Source organism: Solanum stenotomum, chromosome 10 (assembly GCF_019186545.1).
Source record: "Solanum stenotomum isolate F172 chromosome 10, ASM1918654v1, whole genome shotgun sequence".
NCBI classification, from domain to species: domain Eukaryota; kingdom Viridiplantae; phylum Streptophyta; class Magnoliopsida; order Solanales; family Solanaceae; genus Solanum; species Solanum stenotomum.
The window spans coordinates 31,542,309-31,566,673 of record NC_064291.1 but is presented as its reverse complement, the minus strand read 5'-3'; the positions used below and the strand labels follow the sequence as shown (position 1 = coordinate 31,566,673).

Genomic DNA, 24,365 nt, shown 5'->3' with positions numbered 1-24,365 from the left:
AACAGGCTCAGTTTTGATATTTGCCAAGCAAACGTTGAATCAAGACATCCACAGATCTGAAATGGTTTAAAACCAAGAAAAAGAAAAACTGCAAGTCCAAGTCAACTATTGATTGCCCATGTAGCTCCAACTAAAACTCAGTTCAATATAACTATGAAAAATGATAGTAAAATAGTTTCTGTAGCACTGTAATTTTTCTATATTTTCTAATTTCTACTGACAAATAAGTCTATAACAAGACCAAAACAACTCCTAGTACCTAAAATGAACCTACTAACATGGCATCCACTTGAATTTGTATATGTGATCCTGCTTTTTAGGGGTGAGGGGAACAGGATTGGGACTCCTATTTCAGAGAACTTTAGAAATGAGTAGCCATAAACCGATCCGACATCAGAATGCTATTATGAGTCACAATCTTTTCACTACAAGTTGTGAGAGTTACACCTAATAGAATATGGTTTTCAAGAAAATATATCACTTAATTGAATTGAAAATCAAGGTGCATGGAGAAGCAAACCTGGTAAAGAGTATATGGATTTTAATAAATACATATTGATTAACAAACAAAACCTATGATGTTCAACAGAACAGTTCCAACAGCCAGTACAATCCCAATGAGCACCAAAGTTTCTACTAATTCAAGACTTGAGCTGCTTCAAGACAATTCTCAAAACTTACAATCACCCAACATCAGGAGACACAGGAAGCCGCATAAATCATAATTAGCCCAAAAAAAAAGGTGCAAATGACAACCTTAGTGTGTTGAAGCTTCCTGCACATTAAATGACCAAACCAGTAATCTTGAAAGAATAAGAACACTAGACCAACCTTGTTGCTATGGACAAAATATCATTTGTTTGGTGAAATATCTTCCATACCCTCATTTGTCAAACAAACCAAGTCTTATTCGTACCTTTTTCACTATTTTAGGCAAAGAGGAACTGAAGGTGCTTCATGAATCTGTTACCGCTTCAGTGCTTGCTTTCACTTCTCCACTGCAATGGGGTGGCTGCACCACATTAGTCTCGGATTGAGCTTCAACAAAAGTCTTACTCTGGCTTGTTTCAACGACAGATGTAACTTCATGCTCTTGAACAAATGTTTCAATTTCATTTGTTTGCTCAGGTACGTTGTTTGGTTGAGAAGCAACTGCACTCATGTTGTTAGATGCAGCTTCATTTGTTTCCTGACATATGCTCGTTTTGATGGGGGAAGGCTTTTTTGTATTACTTAGTAAGTTGATTTTTTGAGATGGCAGCTTTGGAAGAGATTTCCGTGTAGGCTTCTTGACATTGTCTGGAGGATGTCCTTTAGCAGGATTTTGAGATGCACTTTTATCCAGGCTCAACCTACTTGTGTGCATGTTAGTATGGTTTGCCTCTTTGGTGGGGGAGCTCTTTCTCCGGCCAAGCTTGGGGGATTTAGCTCTTGTTGTTGGTATCTACATCATTATATAGTGAAAAAAGGCATAACCAGAAAATCAAATGTCGTGTCTAAGTCAAAAGTAAAACAGACAGAACAGGAAATGACTAAGAAGTGAGAACAAACCAGCAAGATCAGCATTAGAGTTCTATTAAGACATAGCAATAGCTAAGAGTTTGACATGAGCTCATTTAGTGTGAATTTTACGTGCAGTAAAAAGAAGCCAGACCATGGTGCAGTATATTCAACAATGACCAGAACATTCAGGCCCAGCTAAATACAAACTGAAAAGGATTGGCAATATCAAAGTATTGTCAACAAGCACATTTGACAGCAAGAGGAACTGGAATTACGAATTTGCTGCATTAAACAAATCAAACCTAACCAGTCTACACATGCCACATCTTCATATATGAGCAGACAAAAAGCCTTCTTGTGATGATGATGATATTTCTTTTCAGTGTTGCTAAGCTGTCTTTACACTATCAAGTCTGGTAATTTGAAGGAAAGAAAAGGCAGAAGCAACTTCCTTTCTAATATAGAATTCGGTATAGCTAAGTATCAGGTGCAGGTATGTTCCAGTTGTCATGGGGTTGCACCATGGATCAGTGCTTGGTCCATTTTTATTTGCCTTGGTGCTGAATGTACTGACGCAACATATCCAAGGAGAGGTGTCATGGGGTATGCTATTTGTAGATGACAGTATTAATTGACGAGACACCCAAGGAGTTGACGATAAGGTGGAACTTGGAAGTTTGGAGATAGATCCTGGAGTCTAAAGGATTCAGATTGAGCAGGACTAAGACGGGTGCAAGTTCAGTGACGTCACCTACAAGTCAGATGTGGAAATGAGGATAGACACTCAGGTGATAGCCTAGGAGAGATTCAGATTGAGCGGGACAAACAGGTGCAAGTTCAGTGACATTACCCACGAGGCAAATGTGGAAGTGAGGATTGATACTCGGGTCATTGCCTAGGAGAGATAGCTTCAAGTATTTTGAGTCTATAATCCAAGAAATGGTGAGATTGAGAGGATGTCACACATCATATTGGAGCGGGGTGGATGAAATGGAGGCTCACATCCAGTGTCTTTGTGTGATAAGAATGTGCCACCAATTCTTAAAGGTAAGTTTTATAAAGTGGATGTTAGACCAGCTATGTTGTATGGGGCGTAAATGAGGATGATGAGATGGATGTGTGGCCATACTAGGCGAGAGAGAATTAAGAACGAAGATATTCAAGACAAAGTGGAAGTGGCCTCCATGGTGAACAAGATGAGGGACATGACGCTGATAAGGTGGGCATGTGAAGAGGAGATGCACGGATTCCCAGTGTGGTGGGTCTGAGTAGAGGTAGATGTAGGCCAAAAAATGTATTGCGTAGAGGTGATTAGATAGGATCTGAAAAACTTGCAGCTTACCGAGAATATGACCCTAGATAGGAGGATATCGAATGTCAAGAATTAGGGTAGAAGGTTAGTAGGCAGTCGTCTAGTTTCCCTTATCAGTGGTAGTAGTATTTTTTTCCTCCTCCTGCTTTCTAAACTACGTATTATTACCTGTTGTTTCTTTTGCTTCGGCTATCATATTATTTGTTGGTGCTACTGGTATTCTCTAATGTATTATTTTTCCTTCTTGCTTTTTCGTGCTTGACTTGACCCGAGGGTCTATTGAAAATAGCTTCTCTACCCTCATGAGGTAGGGGTAAGACTACTTATACATCATCTTCCTTAGACCCAACTTGTGGGATTTACTGGGTATGTTGTAAGGATCTACACAAAAGAACACACATCCATGTCAAAGTTAAATGATCCCAGGGACCTATGATAACAAAAACTGAGGATGCTCTAGATCGTCGCATGCCCCATTTTAAACAAGTTAGTCATTGATGGGATGATTGCCTGCTTGGTAATTCACCTCAACCCATTTTTATCATACTGTATTGTTGACCTTGGATAAAGCTGATTGTTTAGGGCCAGGGTGAGGGTAATCAATTTATAGCTTCATTATGTTTAGGACATACTAGGAAGATCAGCAAGACCGAAAGAGGATCCTTTTCTTTTTCTAGTAGATACTAGAGTCATAAATTATGATCAATATGTGCAAATTTCCTTAAGTTTTCGTATCCTCACATTTGAATAATTGCTGATATTTTTCTAGTAGGTACTAGACAAATGGTCTATGATTGCATCATAATATAGGCACACCCACTTTACTCAGACACTCGGAGAATCACAAAAGTGAATGGTGAACTTTAACAAGTTTAGACCATTGAGCTGTGTACCTTATAATACAATTATAAATGGGGTAAGAAAGAAAAAAGAAATCCACCAGGAATTAAGACAGGGTCAAGCACATGATTATTATTATTATGTCAATCTTAACATTAAGGTAGCGAAAGGAGCGAGCCACTTCTAGTCTACTGAAGATTTTCCAACATTACCAAGCTACCCAACTTAACCATTGATAGTTCATGAGTTCCATTGTAGACATACCACGCTTAAAACTAAGTTGAATCCATTTATGTTTAATTATCACAGAATGAAAGTATACTTTGATTTTGCTAAAGGTTTAGTGTTCACAAAGATACAGGTCAAACCTAGTAGTAGAGTGGAAATCAGAATTAAGAAGAGTGTAGTATCATGAAATTTTAGAAATATGAAGAGTGCAGGACAAGTGTTGCCATTAAGAAACTGTATAGCATTTCAAAAATGGACTATAAAAGCAATCAGAACAATAAATTGGCAAACTTAAAGAACCTTTCCTTGGTTCATTTCATTCCATGTTGACTGGAAACAAATCTCTGGATATAACCAATGATCTAAATTTAAACAAAGATAGAACCAGTGTTATCAAAGCCGCGCTTTAAGCGCGCTTAAGCCCTGAAGCAAGGCTCAAAACGCGTTGAGCGTTTCGCCTCGCTTTATGTGCGCTTCAGTGTCGTCATCAAGGTTCTAAGACGAACTTTTCCTTGCCAATGAGCCTCTTATGAAGAAGTGACACTAAACAATTGATATTTCACTTTATCATAAAAAAAAAAAATCAATTTCTTTGGTCATATATTTGTCATTCATGTATATAATTATTAGTCTTGGAATAAACATATATATTTGTATTTTTTTCTTCCTTTGCGCCTTTTTCATTAAAGCCCACACTTTATTTGTGCTTTGCGTTTAAAGCCCCCACAGACCTTAGCGCCTTTTAGCGCTTTTCGCCTTTTGATAACACTGGATAGAACCCCTGAACAAAATAATCATTATGCATGTGATAACCATGAACTAAGTCCCAGATGGAAAAACAGGAAAACAGGTAATATAAAAAGCCATAATAAAAGACACCTCCTTATATGCATACATGCAACTAATACATTCTTTTGAGAATTTACTTGTCATTTTTTCCAAATATTGAATGTCCTTCATCCAATTACTTATAATCTTGTGCCAGAAAGCAAAATGAGAAATGATTTGCTGCAATTGATTCATCAGATAGGTGCTCCATGCCAGAAAGTGAGAAAACAGATTGTGGATAAATTAAACCTCCAAGAAGTCATCCAAATAGTTAGAGCTATAAGGCATGAATATTTTCTTAAAGATCAAAGACAACTTATATATGAGAAATTAGACGCATAACCATCTCGTTGACCTGGTTTAACTGACATCTAATCTTGAGGGAGCTGATGTGACTACAGCTGATAGAGAATATGCAAAACTAAAATAATCAACATTGATGTATTTCCAGTATTAAAGGTTAGATCCAGCTGATAAAGAAACAAATCTACAGTAGCCAAAGTGAGTATGTGACTTCAATTGAACTACCTAGTATAATATCCTAACTAGAAGCATGAATCAATTCTCTTTAAAAAAACAACTACAGAAATTTCATGATATTTCATTCATAAGAATCAAATAAATTGATTCTTTATTCCCCATTAATTATTCATTTAATCTTTCACAAAACAGTGGCACAGTATGTTCAATATCAAACAAAACAATTCTTCACCAATGCCACAGCCAATTTTCCAACAAAGGATCCTCCTCTGATAAACCAACTTGTTATAAAAATGATATAAAATGAACCTGAATTTTGGCACTCCAACCCCCTAAAGGTAGCTAAGAGAATAATTAGCCCTTTAGCCAATTTTATCCAAAAAAAAAACTCCTGCATACACACAAAAACTTTTATGAATTTATCCTCACAAAGACCCAGTCTTGCATGTTTAAACCCCCATAAAGACAAGCAAACACAAACATATGTTACTCATACCACGATGTGGATAAGTAAAATAATCTCACCTACGGAATGGGGCATGCACCTAGCCAAGTATAAAAGAATTTCCCAACCTTTCGAATCCTAATATTACAATTATTTTGGTTAACAAAGAGTGTGGATGAATGAGTTCACCTTCCAAAATGACATTGGCAAACATTCCTAGTTTCTCCTATGAGGGAAGCAACTAGCCCCTGAATTCTCTCATTGTTTTTTACATCAATGGTGGCTTGTATATGGTCACAAAACTGAGATCATTACTCCCTCTGTGCGAGATATGAATAGTTTTATCAAAGATTTTTTAATGAACATCAATTTTCTGTACTCTTGTAATTTTCCCATAGGCTTCATATCCCGTGGATACATTTTGAAAATTTTGTTTTCCACAAACCAGAAGGACATAAGGACTCACATGGCGACTCCTCCAAGGTCATTGTAAATGGTACAATAGTTGGAACCAGTCGGAGGCCTATATGTTGAAAGTGGATAAATGGTCCCGACGCAATCCAGGACATCTGACCCCAATAGATGTAGTCCAAGTTTCATATTTACAACAAAAATCAATTGCAACTACAGAGTGAGCCAACTCAAATAACAAAGGAGATTTCATCCAACAAAGGGAAAAAATTCTTCAACAACTCAGAGTTGAGCTCCTGGGAAATCAAAAGCAGGCGTCAGAAAAATCCGAGTTTGAAGATATAGAAGACCTGTCTTTGCATCAATTTTCAACCAAATTGACATCATAATGCTATCACCAAAGCATTATCAAAGTCGATATCATGCATGACATTAGCAAACATGGACTGAAATTATTTAGAGTGATACTATAGCATTACTGCAGCTCTATTGTAGAACTTTAAACTATAGCAATTTTTGTTTATAAATAGCCTCCCTCTCCATTTGTAAAACACGCCTTATCTTCCAAGAAACACTCTCATCTCTCTCTCGTTCTCTCATAAGAAGACTTGGATAGAGCTTGCTCCCTACTTGTAATATTTTCCAAGTTTCTTTGATATAAATATCAAAGTTCAATTTCTAACTTGTTTTTTTCATTACTTTTCTAACATCTCTTTTTTATTGTCTTTATTACTTATGATTGACACTGCCACCTACCTTTAATTAATTATTGCATTTTCTAACATATGGTCGACTTTGCATTAGCATTTACATTTGAATAGTTCTTATGATTAATTAATACCCAATACCAACATTATATAAAATGTCACCTTAACTCAATATTATGAGTAATAATCTTTACTATATTATATATATATATAAAATCTTCTCCGTCCCAATTTATGTGGTACACTTTCCTCTTTAGTCTATCAAAAAAGAACGTTACATTCCTATAATAGAAACAACTTAACTTTAAAATTCCTATTTACCCTTAATGAAATGACTTATAGGCACCCAAATGTTCAAGATTTGTTTTAGACCACAAATTTTAAAAACCTTCTTTACTTTCTTAAACTTTGTGCCTAGTCAAACAGTTCCACATAAATTAGGATGGAGGGAGTATATGTATACCAATTTATAATTACGTAATAGACATTTTTTCATTTAATTTAAGTAACAATAATGGATTTAGATCACTTTGTTAATTAAAAAAATAAGTTATTTTTCAACAATCTTAAATAACTAATTGTCATATATAATTATATATTACTCATATATATTTGTTAATTGTATCCAGGACCCATACCCGCTCTGATATCCATACTCAGATCCATATTCCCCAATCTTAAAATAAATCTAATGATGAATCAAACCTCTAGATCCATACCCATAACTGATACCCACGCTCGTGCTAGAGCAACATAGAACATAACTGGAACATACACCAGCAATTGATTTTTTTCTGGACTACTAGTATTAAAATTAATTAAATACTTTGAGACGGGGAGGTCGAATTCCAAACCCTTTCTCTCGAGTATACCCATTACCAAAAAATATACGTCACTTTGGGACACATGCGCCTAGCCGCCGCACGTGGCTAAAAGTCAACCAAAAAAAAGAGCCCAAACTCTTTTTTTTTAGTTCCACTATTGATTTAACAGTCTAACAAACTATGAAAAAGAACACCATTTTCATTTAGTGAATTGCAGGTTGATATCTAAAGAATGTTTCCACTATTATTGATGTTCATTGTCAATATCAATGGAGTCTATTAGTAAAGTCCCCGACCCACATTGCTGATTTTTCTGAAGTAACATTTTCAGATAATAAACATGTTGACATGCCATCATCTGGTTGTTTTAAGCAGTAATGATTGTTTCATAATGTTATTCTGAACTTATAAATGAAAAAGTTAATGATTAGAAATAATGCACATCAGATAACAGAAATCTGCCTAATACATTGGAAGCAACTAAAAATACTCCAGAATTTCAAGTTAGAGACAATCTTCAAAAACAATTTATAATCAGTGAGCAATGAAGTAGTTGATAAAACAACTAAAAGTATAAGTTTCAGTTTTCAGCTTAGAGTTGTACCAAAATACCCTTTATCAAAAGAGCATCTAACTAATGCCAGCCAAAGCAACAATGGACATATCAGACTTGACTATTGCTTCACATTACGTGAGTCCTAACTCTTCTATTTAAGTAAAATTATATGGCATGACTCATTTATTTTTTGTATTAAGTCACTTAAGGTCACACATAAAAGTTGGTTAAAATTTTGTCAGACCAATCATGAAATCCAGATACATCAAGTATACAGAGCCTAACACGAGTAGAATTATAGAAACCTAAAGTCTAAGCAACTATTGAGGATACTATCTATTTGGAAGAAAAGGAATGCAAAGAAATAAAGAGCCTAAAATGTAATTCTTTTTTTTTATAATAGATGTTTTCGTCATAGAACATGAATTATTGCTGAGTTTCGTGACGTATCAAAGAGAGAAAATATTACCTTCTTCAACTCCACCTGGGGAGGAGGGGGTTCCTGATAAAAACTTGGCATGGGGGTTGCTTTAAACTTTAACCTCTTTCTTAACATTTTGATCTCAGCTTCCTGAGTTTCCTGATTGACAAATACAAAGAGCACAAATGAATGTCTTAAAAGGCAATGCTAGAAGCCACTACCAGATTTCTACATCATGAAAATGATAGAGCACAACAGTCAACATGCCTTAGTCTTGGCTTGCAAATTACTCTGCTCGACTTCCTTCGCATGGATTTTTTCCTCAAGCTTAGAGTAAAACTATTCAAATGAAACAGAAACAAACTCTATCAAGTTTCCAGGATAGGATTACAATGGAAACCAACAGCTAATGCGAGGAGAGAACAAACCTCTCTCCTTTTCTCAGCCCTCTCATCGCACTTGAAACTCATATTGTAGGTTGGAAGAGCACCTACTTTGCGAGACTTGGCATCTGCAGCAGGACTCCTTTAAAGTGATTAAGGATAAACTGGAAATTTCATCCTTTCAGACAAATGCATCCAAGAAAAAAAAATATCTCTAGTACAGAGGAAAGCAAAGAGTAGAGGAAAAAGTTAAGAAAGATCAGCATATATAGGATACAAAGGTGATTCTGCATTTCCATCAGCTTTATTTGGGGCAGCTTTCTTCAAAGATATTGGGTTTGTTTTCTCCCTGGAGATGGAAATTATAGTTCACAAGCCATCGTAGAGATAAGATATCTTACATCGCGTAAAGAGCACAAAAGAAGACTTAAAGAAACTCAGACACAAAGGCCAAAGAGAGATTAGGATCTCTCAGAAAATTCTTGGTTTAAATGTCATACAGCTGAATGCAACAGATAGTGGAACAACTAGTAGAGGAAACAGGACATACTTAAGGCCGTCAGCATTTGGAGAAGGTGATATTGCATCAGGTTGGCCAGATTGCTGCAAGAAGATAGACATTAGTAATAATGAGCAACAACCCAGAAGCACATAAACTAACAAACTAAAGAGACTGTTGTGCCCTAAGCTGTATTTGTCTACAACAAGAATGACGATATGCACCTTTACCTTAGCATGACTGACATTTATATGGGCTACGGCGGGCTTTAAATTGTTATCAGCAGTTTTTCTGTCGTTAAATGATTTACTCTTTACACCAAGGGAAGAAGTCTGTTTAGACCGTTGCTGCAAGGCAAGGGAACCATTTGAAACAACAGAACCAGCTGATGCATCTTTGCCATCTTTGGTTTTCTTGACACCAATGGATGCAGTATTTTTGCCTTTTGCTGGAGCTTTGGGCTGTTTGGAGTTCTTAGACTCTCGAGATTCTTTGGCTTCATGTCCCTAGAAAAGAAAAAACTCGTAATTGTGGTTTAAAAAAGACTCAATCAAGTTAATAATCCAGCAATGAACTCCCTTACCTCAGAACTGGCACAGGGATTGTTTTCTATAGTCGTGGTTGATTCGTGTGCGACCTCGTGTGCAGTGGAACCAACAGTTTCACTATCATTCACCATCACAGCACTCTGAAAACTTCTTTCCAATCCTTGAACACTGAAACTTCCGTTAGGAACATCATCATCTAGTTTGCCAGTAACTACTTCTGGAAGTTGGTGAATTCCATTTCCAAAGCTCGACCCGTTTACGGAAACAGATATGTTATTGTCAACTTCCATCATGCTCTAGAAAGATGCAAACTAGCAATCCCCAATTATAGAAACCACAACCACAAGACATACATCATGTTATAGAAAGGGGAGACTTTAAAGTATAATTAAGCAATACAAAAACAGTCTCTTTTCTTCATTGTAGTTGGTAACAATCAGATATATATAAATTATGCCACACACTACATGAGAAAACAACCATCAAACACAATGTAGAGATTAAAACACCAAGGATCAGAAAAATCACAGCTAACCCATCAACTATCAAAGTTCAGATTTCAAATATAAAATATATATTTTTTCCTTCCACCTGCTAAAACATAAACTTGTACCATCAGTATTATACGACCACCAAACAGTACACATAAAAAAAAAAAAAAACGCAGACTTCACTTCTCAAGTCCAAACCAATGTTAAAAAACAAACATGACACAGCATAAGTAAAGAAGTCAAAAACCAAATCAAGTCCAGTAACAATAGCACAAGCCAACAAAGTGAGTAAAGTAGAATAGATCTCCGACCCAGGAACTATTTTCAGCTTGATAACACTGATGTTCATAAGATATAACTTATTAAATAATACAAACAAATGCAGATGCTTCTGAAAAACATCAACTCACCTAAAAATGATTACAAGTCCATTGAATCCACAAGAGATCTGAGAAAACAACTTTCACAAACAAAGATCTTGAAACCTAAAAACAGTGATTAACAGAAAATGCACTTCTTTTTTGGGTGAAATTGGAAGTGAAAAGGTCTGAACTGAGAAGAGTTTGTGGAGCTTTGTGATTACAAGTCCATCACTCTGTGTTTTTGTTTTTTCAAATGAAAATTTTTGCTGTGGAGAGGGCTTTTGCAGCTTTGTGAGAGGTTTTGGGGGTGTTTTTAGAATTTGGTAAAGTTTGTGGTGCCAGCAATATTCAAATCTATTCCAGGTCACTGTCTGATAAGAGAGAGAAGTTGGTATGTCTCGACATTTAGAGAGAGAAAATTGCCATCGATCGGCTGACGTGACAATATCAACGGCTAGATTTTGCATCCTATTTTGCAGCTACATTGTCTTTTATAGGATTGTTTGGTCGAGTGTATTACGAAAAAATAATGCATGCATGAACTTTTTTATTTGGTATTTTTTTTCAACTTATGTATAACTAAATCAAACATTAATTATATACTTTATTGTGTATTAAAGTGTGTATTACTAATACGATGAATTTCTAGGTATTACTGGTAATTTTTTGGAAAAATTGCCTAATTACACATCCTTTTTTATCATATTTTTTATTATTCCCTACCATTTTAAAAAATTACAAAAATCTCTCTTTTTTCTCAAATTCTCTCATTTCCAGATACATAACTTTCAATCTTCCAACTTTACTATTTTCTCCCTTTTTTCATACCTATAATCACTCCATTGTATCACTACTCCAGTTACCTTTATCACTCATTTATTTTGAATTGTAAATAGTTTCTCTCTCTAGTTAATCATTTAAAGTTAATCAAGAGGTAGTTCTTCATTTATTTTTTTCTTTCCTGTTTTTTTTTATTATAGGAAAACACGAACAATATGCTCAATTTATTGACTATGTATCATATGTTTGTTATGTATGTGCATTACTATTTTATAACTAAATCATTGTTTATCATATTCATAATTTTTTTTTTATATATAATACACAACTACGTCAAATTATACGGGCGTGATACACATATACTAATTTATACTACGGGATTTAGGTAAGCTATACTAGTTTTAATGCATGCATTAGAATATTTAAAGACACAATTGCTCCTTAAAACCTTTTCTTACAATTTTCCACCATAATTGTGAAGGATATCTTTGTAAATAAACATTTTTAAGCAATGCATGCTATTTTTAATGTACCAAATCAAATAATGCATAAAAATAATCTAATCTATAATTAATGCAAGTATTACTAATACAAGCATTATTAATCCAAACATTACTAATACATTTTATTTAGCATTATTTTTATACACTTTACCAAACGACTCCTGTATGTCTACACTAATAAACCTTTCTTATCTACTCTTTTCCGAGGAAAGTTTCTTTTTTCTCTTCTCTTATATATAATATATGCTATATCAAAAGTATAAAGATTCTTAATTGAGTTTAAACGGTTTCATCAATTTTGAGCAATATTTAAGACATTTATGTTGTCAATTTTTTTTTTAAAAAAAGGCCGCCCTTCCATATTAGAGAACTCCTTGGTGTATGTTTTTCTTCTTTTAACCTAAATACATAATTGTTCAACTTGATCGTTTGACTAGTAATATATAGTCTTTTCATTTTAATTTATGCGACGGTATTTAAATATTGAGAGTCAAACAAAAAAAATTAGTGACAATTTTTATATGTTTTTTTTAAGTATTTTGAATTGTTAATCATTTTTGTTTATCTTGATCATTTAACCAACAAAGCAATATGTGATGATGTTCAAATTTTGAGAGCTAAGCAGGGTTTTTTTTACCACAGTTTATACATCTTTTTTAAATATTTTAAATTATTAATCTTATAATTATGGTACTTTTTACTTTGTAGGATTTGGACATGTGATTTCATAGAGATGAAATTAGCGTTTGGACATGTGATTTCATGTTGATTTCATTTCATGATTTCATATTATGAGAGAGAAAATGATCAAAATAGCCCTTAATGTATAGACTTAGATTGATTTAGTCCCTCATATATGCAACTTATGGAAAAGGTCCTTTAGCTATGTTAAAAACTTATCAATTTAGTCTTTCACCCTAAAAACCTAACGACACAAAAAAATTCTGTCAAATTAAACAGAGATGTTCAACTCACATGAAATACAAAAATCTTAAACAAAACCTGTTTTCTTGGATCAGTTCCAAAGAATGAAAACTCCCATTTTCCAACAAACAACACTCTCACCTTTCCAAAAAAAAAAAAAACCATTTTTCTTGTAAAATCAACCGACACAAGTTTTTTCCATTGTTGAACGATGTTAATCAAAAGATACTCCAAGGGATCGAGAATTTATTTTGCTTTTAGTCTAGGCAATCCAAAGGCCAACATACTTTTTTGATTTTTTACTATTGGCTTTTTTTGGTTTGTGTATTCAAAAATATTTAGAAGTTATGGTGTACAAAGTATACATGCTTTGTAACATTGAGAATGCGGTCTTAATCGGCTAAAATATGTAATCTTTTAACTACAGATTTTGTGTTCAAGGAGTCATTTTTTAGTATCAAAGTTTATCATAAAGGATTGATAAAACATCAACCAGCCAAACAGTATGTTGGTGGTATCATTGACTACTTTGATTATGTTGAATTGAATGATTTGAAGAAGATGGTCGAATTATGTGGTTACCTGAATGATTCAATAGTATTTTGGCATAAATGTGAGAAGCTTAGTAGCAAATGGAGATTAGTCTCCACGGAGGTTGAAGCGCATAACATAAAAAAAAAATCATCCCTAAAGATAGAGTAGTGGAGTTATATTTTGAGCATTTGGACTCTTATATTGGAATAGACGATTCAATTGAGCTTGGTTGCAGAACTAGTCGCATTCCAGAGAATGAAGATGTCATCGGACCTATTGACAAAGAGTTTGAAAGGGAAAACTTATCTTCGGGAGATGATTTTGAGGATTCTGAAAATGAATTCTCCAATGACGAGCTGATGGTTGATAAACAAGGACACTATAAATATAGTTTTGAGGATGGCAGAGAGTTTATTACTGATGAAATTAAAAAGAAGATGTTACATGAAGATAGGGATCCTGATTGTGTTAACTCTGAAGACAATAAGAGTTTCGATGGTGATTCAGACAATGAAAGTTTTGATTTTCCGAAGCACAATGCAAAGGTTGATGGAAAAAATCCAATTTTTACTTTGGAATACACTTTCGAAAGCAAGGAAGAGTTCAAAAATGTTGTAACAACTTATGAGGTAGGCCAAGGAAGGTATATTCAGTGGAAAAAGAAAGATAAAGTAAGGATGAAGGCAAAGTGTATACATAATGATTGTAGCTGAAAAATAATGGCGTAAAAAATGCACAGGGAAAATACGTTTCAGGTAAAAACTTATAATCCCTCACATAGTTGTAAAAATTGGCCCCATTATAACAAGACGATAACTTCTTCATTCATTGCAAGGACCTATCTTGATAGAATTAAACATAATAGGGGATGGAAGATGTCTGAATTTAGAGATACGGTTAGTGTCGAGCTTAAAGCTCATGTTACTTTAACTCAAACTAGGACGGCTATAAAAAGGGCAATTGCATTACTTGATGGAAATTTAAAAGATCAATTTGCCAAATAAATCCAGGCACTTCAATTTATATGAAGTTTACTAATAATGAGATGCCTAATAAGCCATATAGATTTCAAAGAATCTACTTATGTTTTGCTGCTTGTAAAGAGGCTTCAAGGTTGGATGTCCCAGAATAGTAGGTATGGATGGGTGCTGGTTGAAGGGACCAATGTATGGGAATCAATTATTGACAATAGTGAATCTAGATGCTAATAATAACATATTTCCAGTAGCATATGCCGTTGTTGAAAGGAAACTAAGGAGACATGGTCATGATTTTTAAACCACTTGGCTGGTGACTTAGAGATCGACGATCAAGGAATCTGGACTTTTATGTCGGACAAACAAAAAGGTCTTGTCGAAGCATTTAACGAGATTTTGCCATATGTTGACCATAGATTTTTTGTGCGACATCTCTATAACAATTTTAAGAAGGCTGGTTTTTTTGGTTTGTCCCTCAAGAATGATCTTTGGGCTGCTGCAAATGCTTCAATTGTGGAGTTTTTTTAACATTTGCATGGAGAAGATGCATGAATTAGATGCCGAAGCCGTTGCATGGTTGAATGAAAAACCACCTACTGAATGGTCTAAATCACATTTTTCTACATGTGATAAATGTGATGTTTTGTTGAATAATATGTGTGAATATTTTAACAGTATGATTCTCGATGCTCGAGACAAGCCAATCATAACTTTGTTGGAGAAACTAAGATATCTTCTTATGGCTAGATTCCAAGCTAATAGGGAGAAATTAGAAAGATGGAATTCAGGTGATATTTGTCCTCAGATCAAGAGCATCTTGCACAAGAATGAATCTGCGGTAGCTACGTTTATTCCAAAAAAATCAATTCAATGGAATTATGAGATTCTTGGAGCATCGATTGCCGACAATTGGGTTGTGGACCTACAAAAAAGAAAGTGTAGTTGTAGAAAATGGACTATAACAGAAATTCCTTGCAAACATGCAATATTGGCTATTTGGGCTAAAAATGATGTGGTTCTTGATTATGTTGATGATTGCTACAAAGTTGATACATATAAAAGAATTTATGAAAAAATCATCTTTCCGATAAATGGATCATAATTGTGGCCTAAATCAAACAAGGTTCCTCTTTTGCCTTCGAGACTTGTAAGACAAAACGAGGGGAAGAGACCAGAAATTGAGGAGACGAGAGTAAGATGAGGCAGGATCAAGCAGAACAAGAATGGAAAAAAAACAAATATCTGTTAATTGTAGCTTATGTCGCAAGCCTGGCCATAATATAAGGACTTGTAAATTTAAAAATTATGTGCAGACTGAAGTAGGTGCATATGACTCAGCTTTCTGGATGCCTCCTACTTCATCAATTTCTGAAAAGTTACCGGTAATATTTGGGCATAAATTTTGATTTGGCTCTCAATTATATTGTTTTTTACAAATACAAAACTAATGCATTGTACATTTACAGGTTAGAAGAACAAATTCTGGACCAAGTCAAGATTGTTTTGATACTTAATGTGGTGTTGCTATCAATTTTGATTGGCTAAACATGGTGCCACAACTTTTTTTTTGTGTGATGGACATAAACACTGCTTGTTTTGTGAAGGATATATAGTGTTGCTGCTATTTTTTATTTTATGAACATGGTGTGGTTGCTTTTTTTTTTGTGTGTGAAAAGAATAGATGATGTTGTTGTAGCAATGGTTCTTATGGTGATAATATTATGTTGTTGTTTTTTCAAGTCATTTGTAGCTAGTTTTTTTTTTATGTTGTGTAGATGAGCTTAAGATAAGTGCTTAAAATATATTTTTTAGTTTATCCAAACACTATAAAAGTGCTTAAAAGTTATTTTGGCTTAATGCACTTAAGAATTGTGTTTGGTATTGCACGAATATGAGGTATATAGGAGTTATCACAAGTAAAGAAAGGTGATATGGAGGAGTTTAATAACCATGAGATTGCACCAGAGACACCTTTTTCTATAATTGTGATGTTGTTGTTGCTATATAGAGCACACATGCTATACATAGCACACATCCTACTAATAATGTGCCTCATTATTGATGAAGACACCAACACAAATGTTCATCATAGTGTTGCTCATGAGTTCCAGATTCCACAAGGATGTCAACATAATAAATGAAATGGCTAACAACGTCATGGCAACATCATAGAGTATATTCTTTAAACTAACAAAATCATGTTCTATTACTTGTTGACACCCAATTTTGACCGATCTTTAGCAATTTCGGAAATGCTATCCGATTAAATACGCATTTTAAAATATATTTTGAGTTCTAAAATTTTAGTTGATTTTGTCTAAAAATTGTACATTTTAGTATGCATGCTTTATAAAATTATCGTAAATACTATTAAAATATTTTAAAATTATTAGTAAAGCTCGAAATAATTATTTTACTCAAATGTTTTAAATTTAAGTGATTTTAATTATATAAAAATATTATAATATGGAATAGCATTTCTTTAATTTTCCTCAAAATCATTTAAATTGTAGCCTATTTTCTTCTAATTTCTTTCAATTCTAGCCACTCCAATTCAAATTTTATTTCAATTATAGTCACCTTTCATTTTAATTCTGGCCATTCTATTTCAATTTTAACCAATTCATTCCAATTTTCAGAGTTCCAATTCCATTTAATCTCATCCGTTCATCCAATTTCGAAATAATCACGACCCTCTATCTCACTTGATCTCAACGGCTGAGATCAAGTCCTCCAATTTACCTAATTTAACTTAGAAAAATCCTAAACTAATTCATTTTTTTCTCCTCTCCTCTCTCTAGCCACAACCTTCCTTTCTCTTCTTCTTCGACGACACTAGCGAGACAGAGAGAAACCATCGTCCTCTCCGGCGAAACCTCCGTTCCTCCTATTCTCTCTCTGCTGCCTTCTCTTCCCTCTCCTCTTTCCCAGCAGCAGTGCAACACCTCCAAGCAGAGAACCACCACAAGGACAATAGTCTAGAGAGATGCAACAGCAACCAGCCACCGGCGAGCCATCAGGCAGCAGCCCGGCGAAGCAGCAGTGACAGCAGTGCCTGGCGAGGCGCACAACACCAAGCAGCTGCCAGCAGCACCGGACAGCAACGCCGACGAGCAGCAGCTCCGGTCAGGTCTCCTCTGAACTAACTCTGAAAGGCGACAGAGAAGACGAGCTTCATTTACGGGTTTTGGTCGGCATGAAGTTTCGAATTTTAGTGTGCTAAAGATGGAACTTAACAGATCCATCCAGGTTCATTCTCTTGCTCAATTTAGTGTTTTGTCTCTTAATTTGATCTTATTCTTTACATATTTGCTTTATGTGGAGTCCATTAATGATGTTGAAAATTCCCTTTAGCATGATTTCTTTGATGTTCTTTTGAACCTCTGGTGTAATGCCATTAATTAAAATATCAGTGCCTGATTATAATATGCTCCTTGCTAAATGAGTGTTAGCACATCCTTGAGTTCTGATGAATTTGACAACTCCAAAAATAATGTGATTTTACCCGTCGTATGGCATAACAATAATTGATCTTGTCTATCATTTCAGAGTTACAACTTGGTTATGATCTAAATTGGTTTGACCAAGTGAAATACTGAATTTACTTATGGTAATTGTAGATCAATATTCACCTTGTCTGATCTGTAATATTGGATTGATTTGTGTACTTAGCATGTTTAATTTTTTTTTTAGTTATTGATTGAAAGCTTAATTTTTGGGAATGTTTGTAGCTACTACCAATTTTAGTGGTGTATCATGATTTGATTGGTCAATTTGGAAATTTTAATTTTGGGAAATCTGCAGTCATTAGTACACCTTTGATGTGGGTATTTGAATTTGCAAACATGCCAAGATGTTATAATCGTGACTAATTGTTTCTTTCTTTTTTTTAGTCAAGATGGTCTTCTCTTAATTGGGATTAAAATATGGTAAAATTAGTATAGCGTGGAAAGATTCTTGAGCCACGTGAATGTTGTTTTTCCTTTAATATAGTTGCCCTTTTGGGACTGATCTTACTTGTTTATTTAACTAATATTAATTGATTTGTCTTGCCTCAATTAAGTTGGAAAAAAAAAATTCTTACTTGATTATATTTGGCAAAAGATGGTGACTGATATTAATTGACCCCTTTCCCAATATATTCCCAATCTTCTATATATTGTTAATGTAGTGACTCCTTAATTGATTTTTTTTGCCTTAATTAAAATCAGCAAGCATGTGTATTTTAGGATTTCTTTTGTCTTATTTTTGGAATTTTTGGTTGATTTAGTTCTCCAATTGATTAAGGAAATCATATTTTAAATTGATTATTAATTTATTCCTTTCCTTTATTGTATGCCGTCTTACTCACTATATAAAGAGACTCCTCTTTTCATTATTGAGACGGTCGAACACAACTCTTACACTTGGCTGACACTTGAATACTTTGAAATTACATATTGCTCTCTACTCTTTTAAAAAAAAATAAAAAAATTAAGATTCTGGAAAACTCTTAAGGTTCCTCTCTACTCAATTTTTGCTGTGTTTGGGTCGAATAGTGGATCAAGTTTGTCTTCATTGCTGTTAAATATATACTCTGCTTAACCGGTTAGTTGTTTCTCTATTAGTTTAGTTTCCGTTTTGCAGTGCTTCAATTGTTATGGCATGTTTAAAATAATTAAAGAGGGAAAGCGTCCATGTCAGTCTTCTTTTCCCTCTTTATACATGATGTTATGTTATTGCTCCCATTGATTGATCGAGTTTCTATATGCGGGATTTTGTTTATAATTTTTTCACACTTTGGTTTAGATGTGACAACTTTGTAATGTGTAAATGTTATGTAGTATTATGTCTATTGCTTAGCAGGTCATATAAGTTCAAGTGTTGAAGAGTTGCCATGGGATGGGGTTCCAGACATGACGACCTTGCCTATATTTTGAATTTATGCTTTGTATTTATATCTCATTTATTTGGTTTTGTAATAACTTGTAAACGCTAACTCTATATATATGATATCTTGGGGGATCGTCTAAAAGGGGAGGGGGACATACGTGCTAACTGTTTTTTTTTTCTTTAAGTGTGATTGTTATAAAAATCTGTTTATATTCGCTTAGCCAGAAAAACTAGTAAATGAGTTATAACAGCCGACCTAAAATCAAGTCTTTGTGAGACTTTTTTTTGTTTTTGTTTTTGTGTTTAATCTGAAATAAATCAATATGTGAAAAATAAAGATTTGCCTCCATGCTAAAATCGAGAAATGCGCTTATGGGATAATATTCATGCTATTATGTGTAGAGATCTATGCCTATAATTTGTTATATTTTTAGCATGCTCTACTAATCATTTTTAGTAGTTTTATGTATGTTTGTTAGTTTTAAATAATTAGACTATAATAACTTTTGTATCCTAAATTTAGATTCTAATAATTTTGGTGTTAATAAATTAGTCAGATGTTAATAATTCCTTATATGTTAATACCTTTTAGCATGTTTTATCACTTAGAAACCACACCTATAAGGTTTAATAATTAAGTTTGATATATTAATAATTTCAGTGTTTTTGATAATCTTGTCATATAATAGAATTCATGCCTATAGGATTCCAATTAATATAATTTGCACATGGGTTAGAAATCATAGAAGTCTTGTTCACAGGCGTTATCAAATAATTTCCAGCATGTTAAAAAATTGAAATAATCTTTTATGTATTTTTTTGCCACTATTCCATGACATCTTACTTAAAGAGAAAATTAATCAATCTTTTATGCAGTAATCTGCTATTTTAAAATACTTCCCTAATTCAAATATGCTTAAAATAAATATTCTGCATTAATAATTGGTTGCATTTACTAAGCTAGCTGCTTTTTTTTTTAAAAAAAATTTCTGCATCAATATTGAATTTGCTACTGTTTTCTGCATTTATTATGTGTTTATCCTGATTAAAATTAGCTGCTGATTAAATTTCCGTATCTATTAAACTTATTGCTACTTAAAATTAATCTCACATAATAGTCTTTCTGTTACTACATTAATATGCTATTTTCTACATAGTCTGCTACTTTAAAATTATTGTCCTAATTAAATTATGTCCAAAATATTGTAGTTTATGTATTATAAACAATTGTCTGGCCACTTAAAATTCACTAAAAAAATAAATTCTGCACTTGTAATAATTTTCTGCCCTTTAAATTAAGTAATCATAATTGTTAATGTTTGTATGCCACACACTCAAAGCATGAGACCTTCACTAATTATGTGTTGTTTGCAAGCATGTTAAACCTAGAGGCCAACATGAGATTTACGTGCTAAGTGTTGTTCTATTTGTTTGACTTACGTGCTAACTGTTGTTCTATTTGTTTGACTTGGTGTCTAGGTGGGCCTATTAGAAAGCTTTTATTTTATTTTAGTCTAAATTCATCCTAATAGTAGTCCAATGCCTCTTGGACCTTAAACGGGGTCGTTAGACACCTTTTAGAGACGAAAAACATGCGGTGGTAGGGTAGGGGTAGTTTAGGTCCTACGGAGATGATGACATCGACTCGGGCTTAATGACAAACTTTAGTTTTGTCTGTCCCTACGAGAAGCTGACCGAAACAAAGAAAGTCAAGTGCTGATCCGTAAAGTCCTTTAGAGTCTCCCTTTCCTTTTGTCCCTTTATATGTTTATAATTATAATTATTTGAGGTGGCTTAAATAAAATAAAATTCTTGTTTGCTTATTTTTTGTGCAACTTCTGTCTCCTCGCTTATCTCTTTATTAATTGTTTATATTTATTTGTTATTATATTATTACTTAGTCTTGCATGCTTAACCAATCAAATAAAAATAACTAAGGTGCCCTTAATTGCTTAATATTGCTATCACCTAGTCTTCGCATGCTTAATTAATTAAATAAATAATTGAAATTGCCTTAAATGTTTAATATTATTTATCACTTAGTAACCATGCTAATTAAATAAATAATAAATGAAGTGACCTTAATTGCTAGTTGTAACCCCACATAAATTGCATAAGACACGATCGAGACCCACATTTGTGGATCTCGAGGGATGCCTAACACCTTCCCCTCGAGATAATTTGAACCCTTACTCGATCTCTGGTTCGTTGAATAGCTTGATTTAGTTAGGTTAGATAAGTGCCCTAACGTGCCTTAATTCGTTAGGTGGCGACTCTTCATTTTTTCCCAAAGCTCAAAAGAGTTTTTAGGTCGTGCACCAAAATTCGTTTTGCGAAAAATAGGGCGCGACAGAATGGCGACTCTGCTGGGGAATATTAGGTTCTTACTATTACGTGTTTCATGCTTTATGTGGGGTTTGCTTGGTTATTTCATTGTTTGTTTGGTTATTAGCATATTAAGTTGTTATTTGTTTTCTTTGTTTATTTGTTTCCTTATTTATTGTCTGTTTTTTCATGTTCCACCCCTTTTTCTTTATTCTTATTTGTTTATTTTCATGTTTCGCCCTTTTCTTTTTCCCTCATTTGTTTAGTTGTCTGCGTAATTTCGTACTCTTTTCCCTTACTTGCTTGATTATCTAATATGTTTGTATATTTATTTTCCTTTTTACTTATGCATGTATTTACTTGTTTATTTATTACCGCATTTCATAAACTGTCTATATGTTACCGCTTTTAATCTAAATGCTAAATATTACAGCTTTGATAAACTGACATTCCGCTCATACTTCCCCCAATTGGGACCCTCTTCCTTTTTTATTTTATTACCGTGATGTTGTGCCTTTGCACCTCTCACAACTACTCCAATTCTCTTCAAACACCCAATTATAGAGAGTCGGCATATGCGTGGATGGAACAGATAGTTTTACTATCTGGAAACCACGAGCCTTCTCACATAGAATCCTTTTCAAGTCCGTGTCAAGCCAACTCTTAGAAATCTTGATTAGGTCATACATGCTGGATAAGGCATAGGCGGTTTGACCCTTGGTGTCGATCCGCATGATTTGTAGCCACCTTATAGTCTAAAGGGCTCCAACACCCTTTAGACAAATTGCTTAATTATGTGTCAATGTGGTTATAATAATTAAATTAAGCCAAATTTACCAAAATGGAGTTTAGATTTTGTTTGTTGTTTGTTTGTAGAGTCATGGCCTATCCTCATTTTCCAAACACGCCAATGGTGGTCAAAGTGAATCCTACCTTGAAATTTTGGTGGAAGGATATTGAGAGAAATCGAGAGCTGGAGGCAAATGAACTACTAGGTGGCCTTACTACTTTAATCTCCGTCGAGTCAGACCGTCACTTGATCAAGGCACTGTTGAAATTTTGGGATTCTGAGAGGCTAGTGTTCAAATTTAGGGATTTTGAAATAACCCGGACGATTGAAGAGATTGATGGGTTTCTTGGTCTCCCTTACAGAGATCGTGAAATGATTGTGCCATACAAGTCAACTCCAAGGTCCTTCCTGAAACAAAAGGGCATGCGTCATAATCCGAGTTTGCTTTGTCTGAAAGAGGGATGAATTTCTTTAGAGTTTCTATACTCACGTTTTGGAGTCGAGGAAAGCCATGAAAACTTCCACAGAGAATTTGCTTGCTCTTCTGCGAAGTGGGAAAGATACCGTCCTAATGCTTTCGCTGTCGCACTGTTGGGCTCATTGGTTTTTCCTAGAGAAGGAGAAAAAATACACACTAGCCTAAGTTATGTGGTTCGTATGATGGCTCGAGGCGGAAAGACTATAGTTCCAATGATACTAGCAGAAATTATAAGGGCACTCACCAAGTGTACCGAAGGTAAAAGGTATTTCGAGGGGTGTAGTTTTCTATTGCAACTCTGGGCTGTTGAGCATTTTTATCAAAGGGCTAATTCGGTAGACATTATTAGAGCGACTACTGGAAATAAAATCATCAATCATACCTTAAGGATGAAATATTTTGCTTCCCCTGTGGGAACGGAGGACTGGTTTGTGTACTTGAGAGAACGTTCAACCATCAACATTCAATGGAAATACTATTGGTTGAAGCCTCGTGGTGTCATTATAAGAGGTAATGAACTCTACTTTATCGAGCTCATTGGTTGAAATGGCGTGCAACCATACGCACCACTCCGAGTCCTCTAACAGTTTGGTCAAATCCAAATGATACCTCTGCGATCCCATATGGGCCAATATGGGTATGATTTTGGGCCAGAAATACCCCAAGTGGGCACCATACTGCAAAGATGGAAAAAAGTAGTAACTATTGATGTTCGAGAGCATAGACCTTTCTGCACATCAGAGTATTATGTGTGGATTTTAGAGGACGCAGAGCATGTAGATTTGAGCGAAGAAAGCCTTCTAGGTTTTGGTAATGAAAAGGAAAGAAGATGGGCTTGCAACCTCCTCAACCGCGACTATGAGATCACTCCAGAAATGAGGCAGCAGATTGTGCCTAACATTGGAGACCAGCATTGACCTGTTTCTTTTTAGGATTTTTATTTCCCCATGTTATCCCTAGCCCTTGAATTAATCATTATGGATCACTTACATGTCGTCTTAGGCCTACCTCTGGCTCAACGAGGTCCCTTGCATCTAGGGCGCTTATTTCAAACAATGTGCTATTATTATTATTATTATTATTTACTCTAATCCCCTAACACTGTTTTCTGTTGATTCCATTATTTTTCCCATTCCTAAGGTTGATCTGTCCTTCATTCTGGCACATACACGATCGAAAGGGACCCCCCCTTCTCCTCATCCTCAAAGAACAAACAAGGGTAAAATGGTTGACAACAACAACAACAACGAAAGAGTAGAAACTTCTAAGGGAGGGCAACTTCCAAGTGACCTCGTCCTTAGACTTGAGCGCAAGATTTTAGATTTGTAAGAAGAAGTAGCGCAC

General features: G+C 34.5%; 1 protein-coding gene across 1 annotated transcript; it reads right to left on the bottom strand.

Annotated features, from left to right (window-relative positions):
• Nucleotides 1-461: 461 nt before the first annotated feature.
• Nucleotides 462-11,032, bottom strand: LOC125878174 (protein WVD2-like 5). The gene is made up of 9 exons (XM_049559363.1): nt 10,887-11,032; nt 10,021-10,312; nt 9,668-9,943; nt 9,489-9,541; nt 9,216-9,287; nt 8,984-9,080; nt 8,823-8,894; nt 8,604-8,714; nt 462-1,444 (listed from the first exon to the last, which is right to left on the bottom strand). Exons 2-9 carry the CDS (start codon nt 10,276-10,278, stop codon nt 956-958), a joined length of 1,428 nt encoding a protein of 475 aa, XP_049415320.1. The 5' UTR covers nt 10,279-10,312; nt 10,887-11,032; the 3' UTR covers nt 462-955.
• Nucleotides 11,033-24,365: the final 13,333 nt, after the last annotated feature.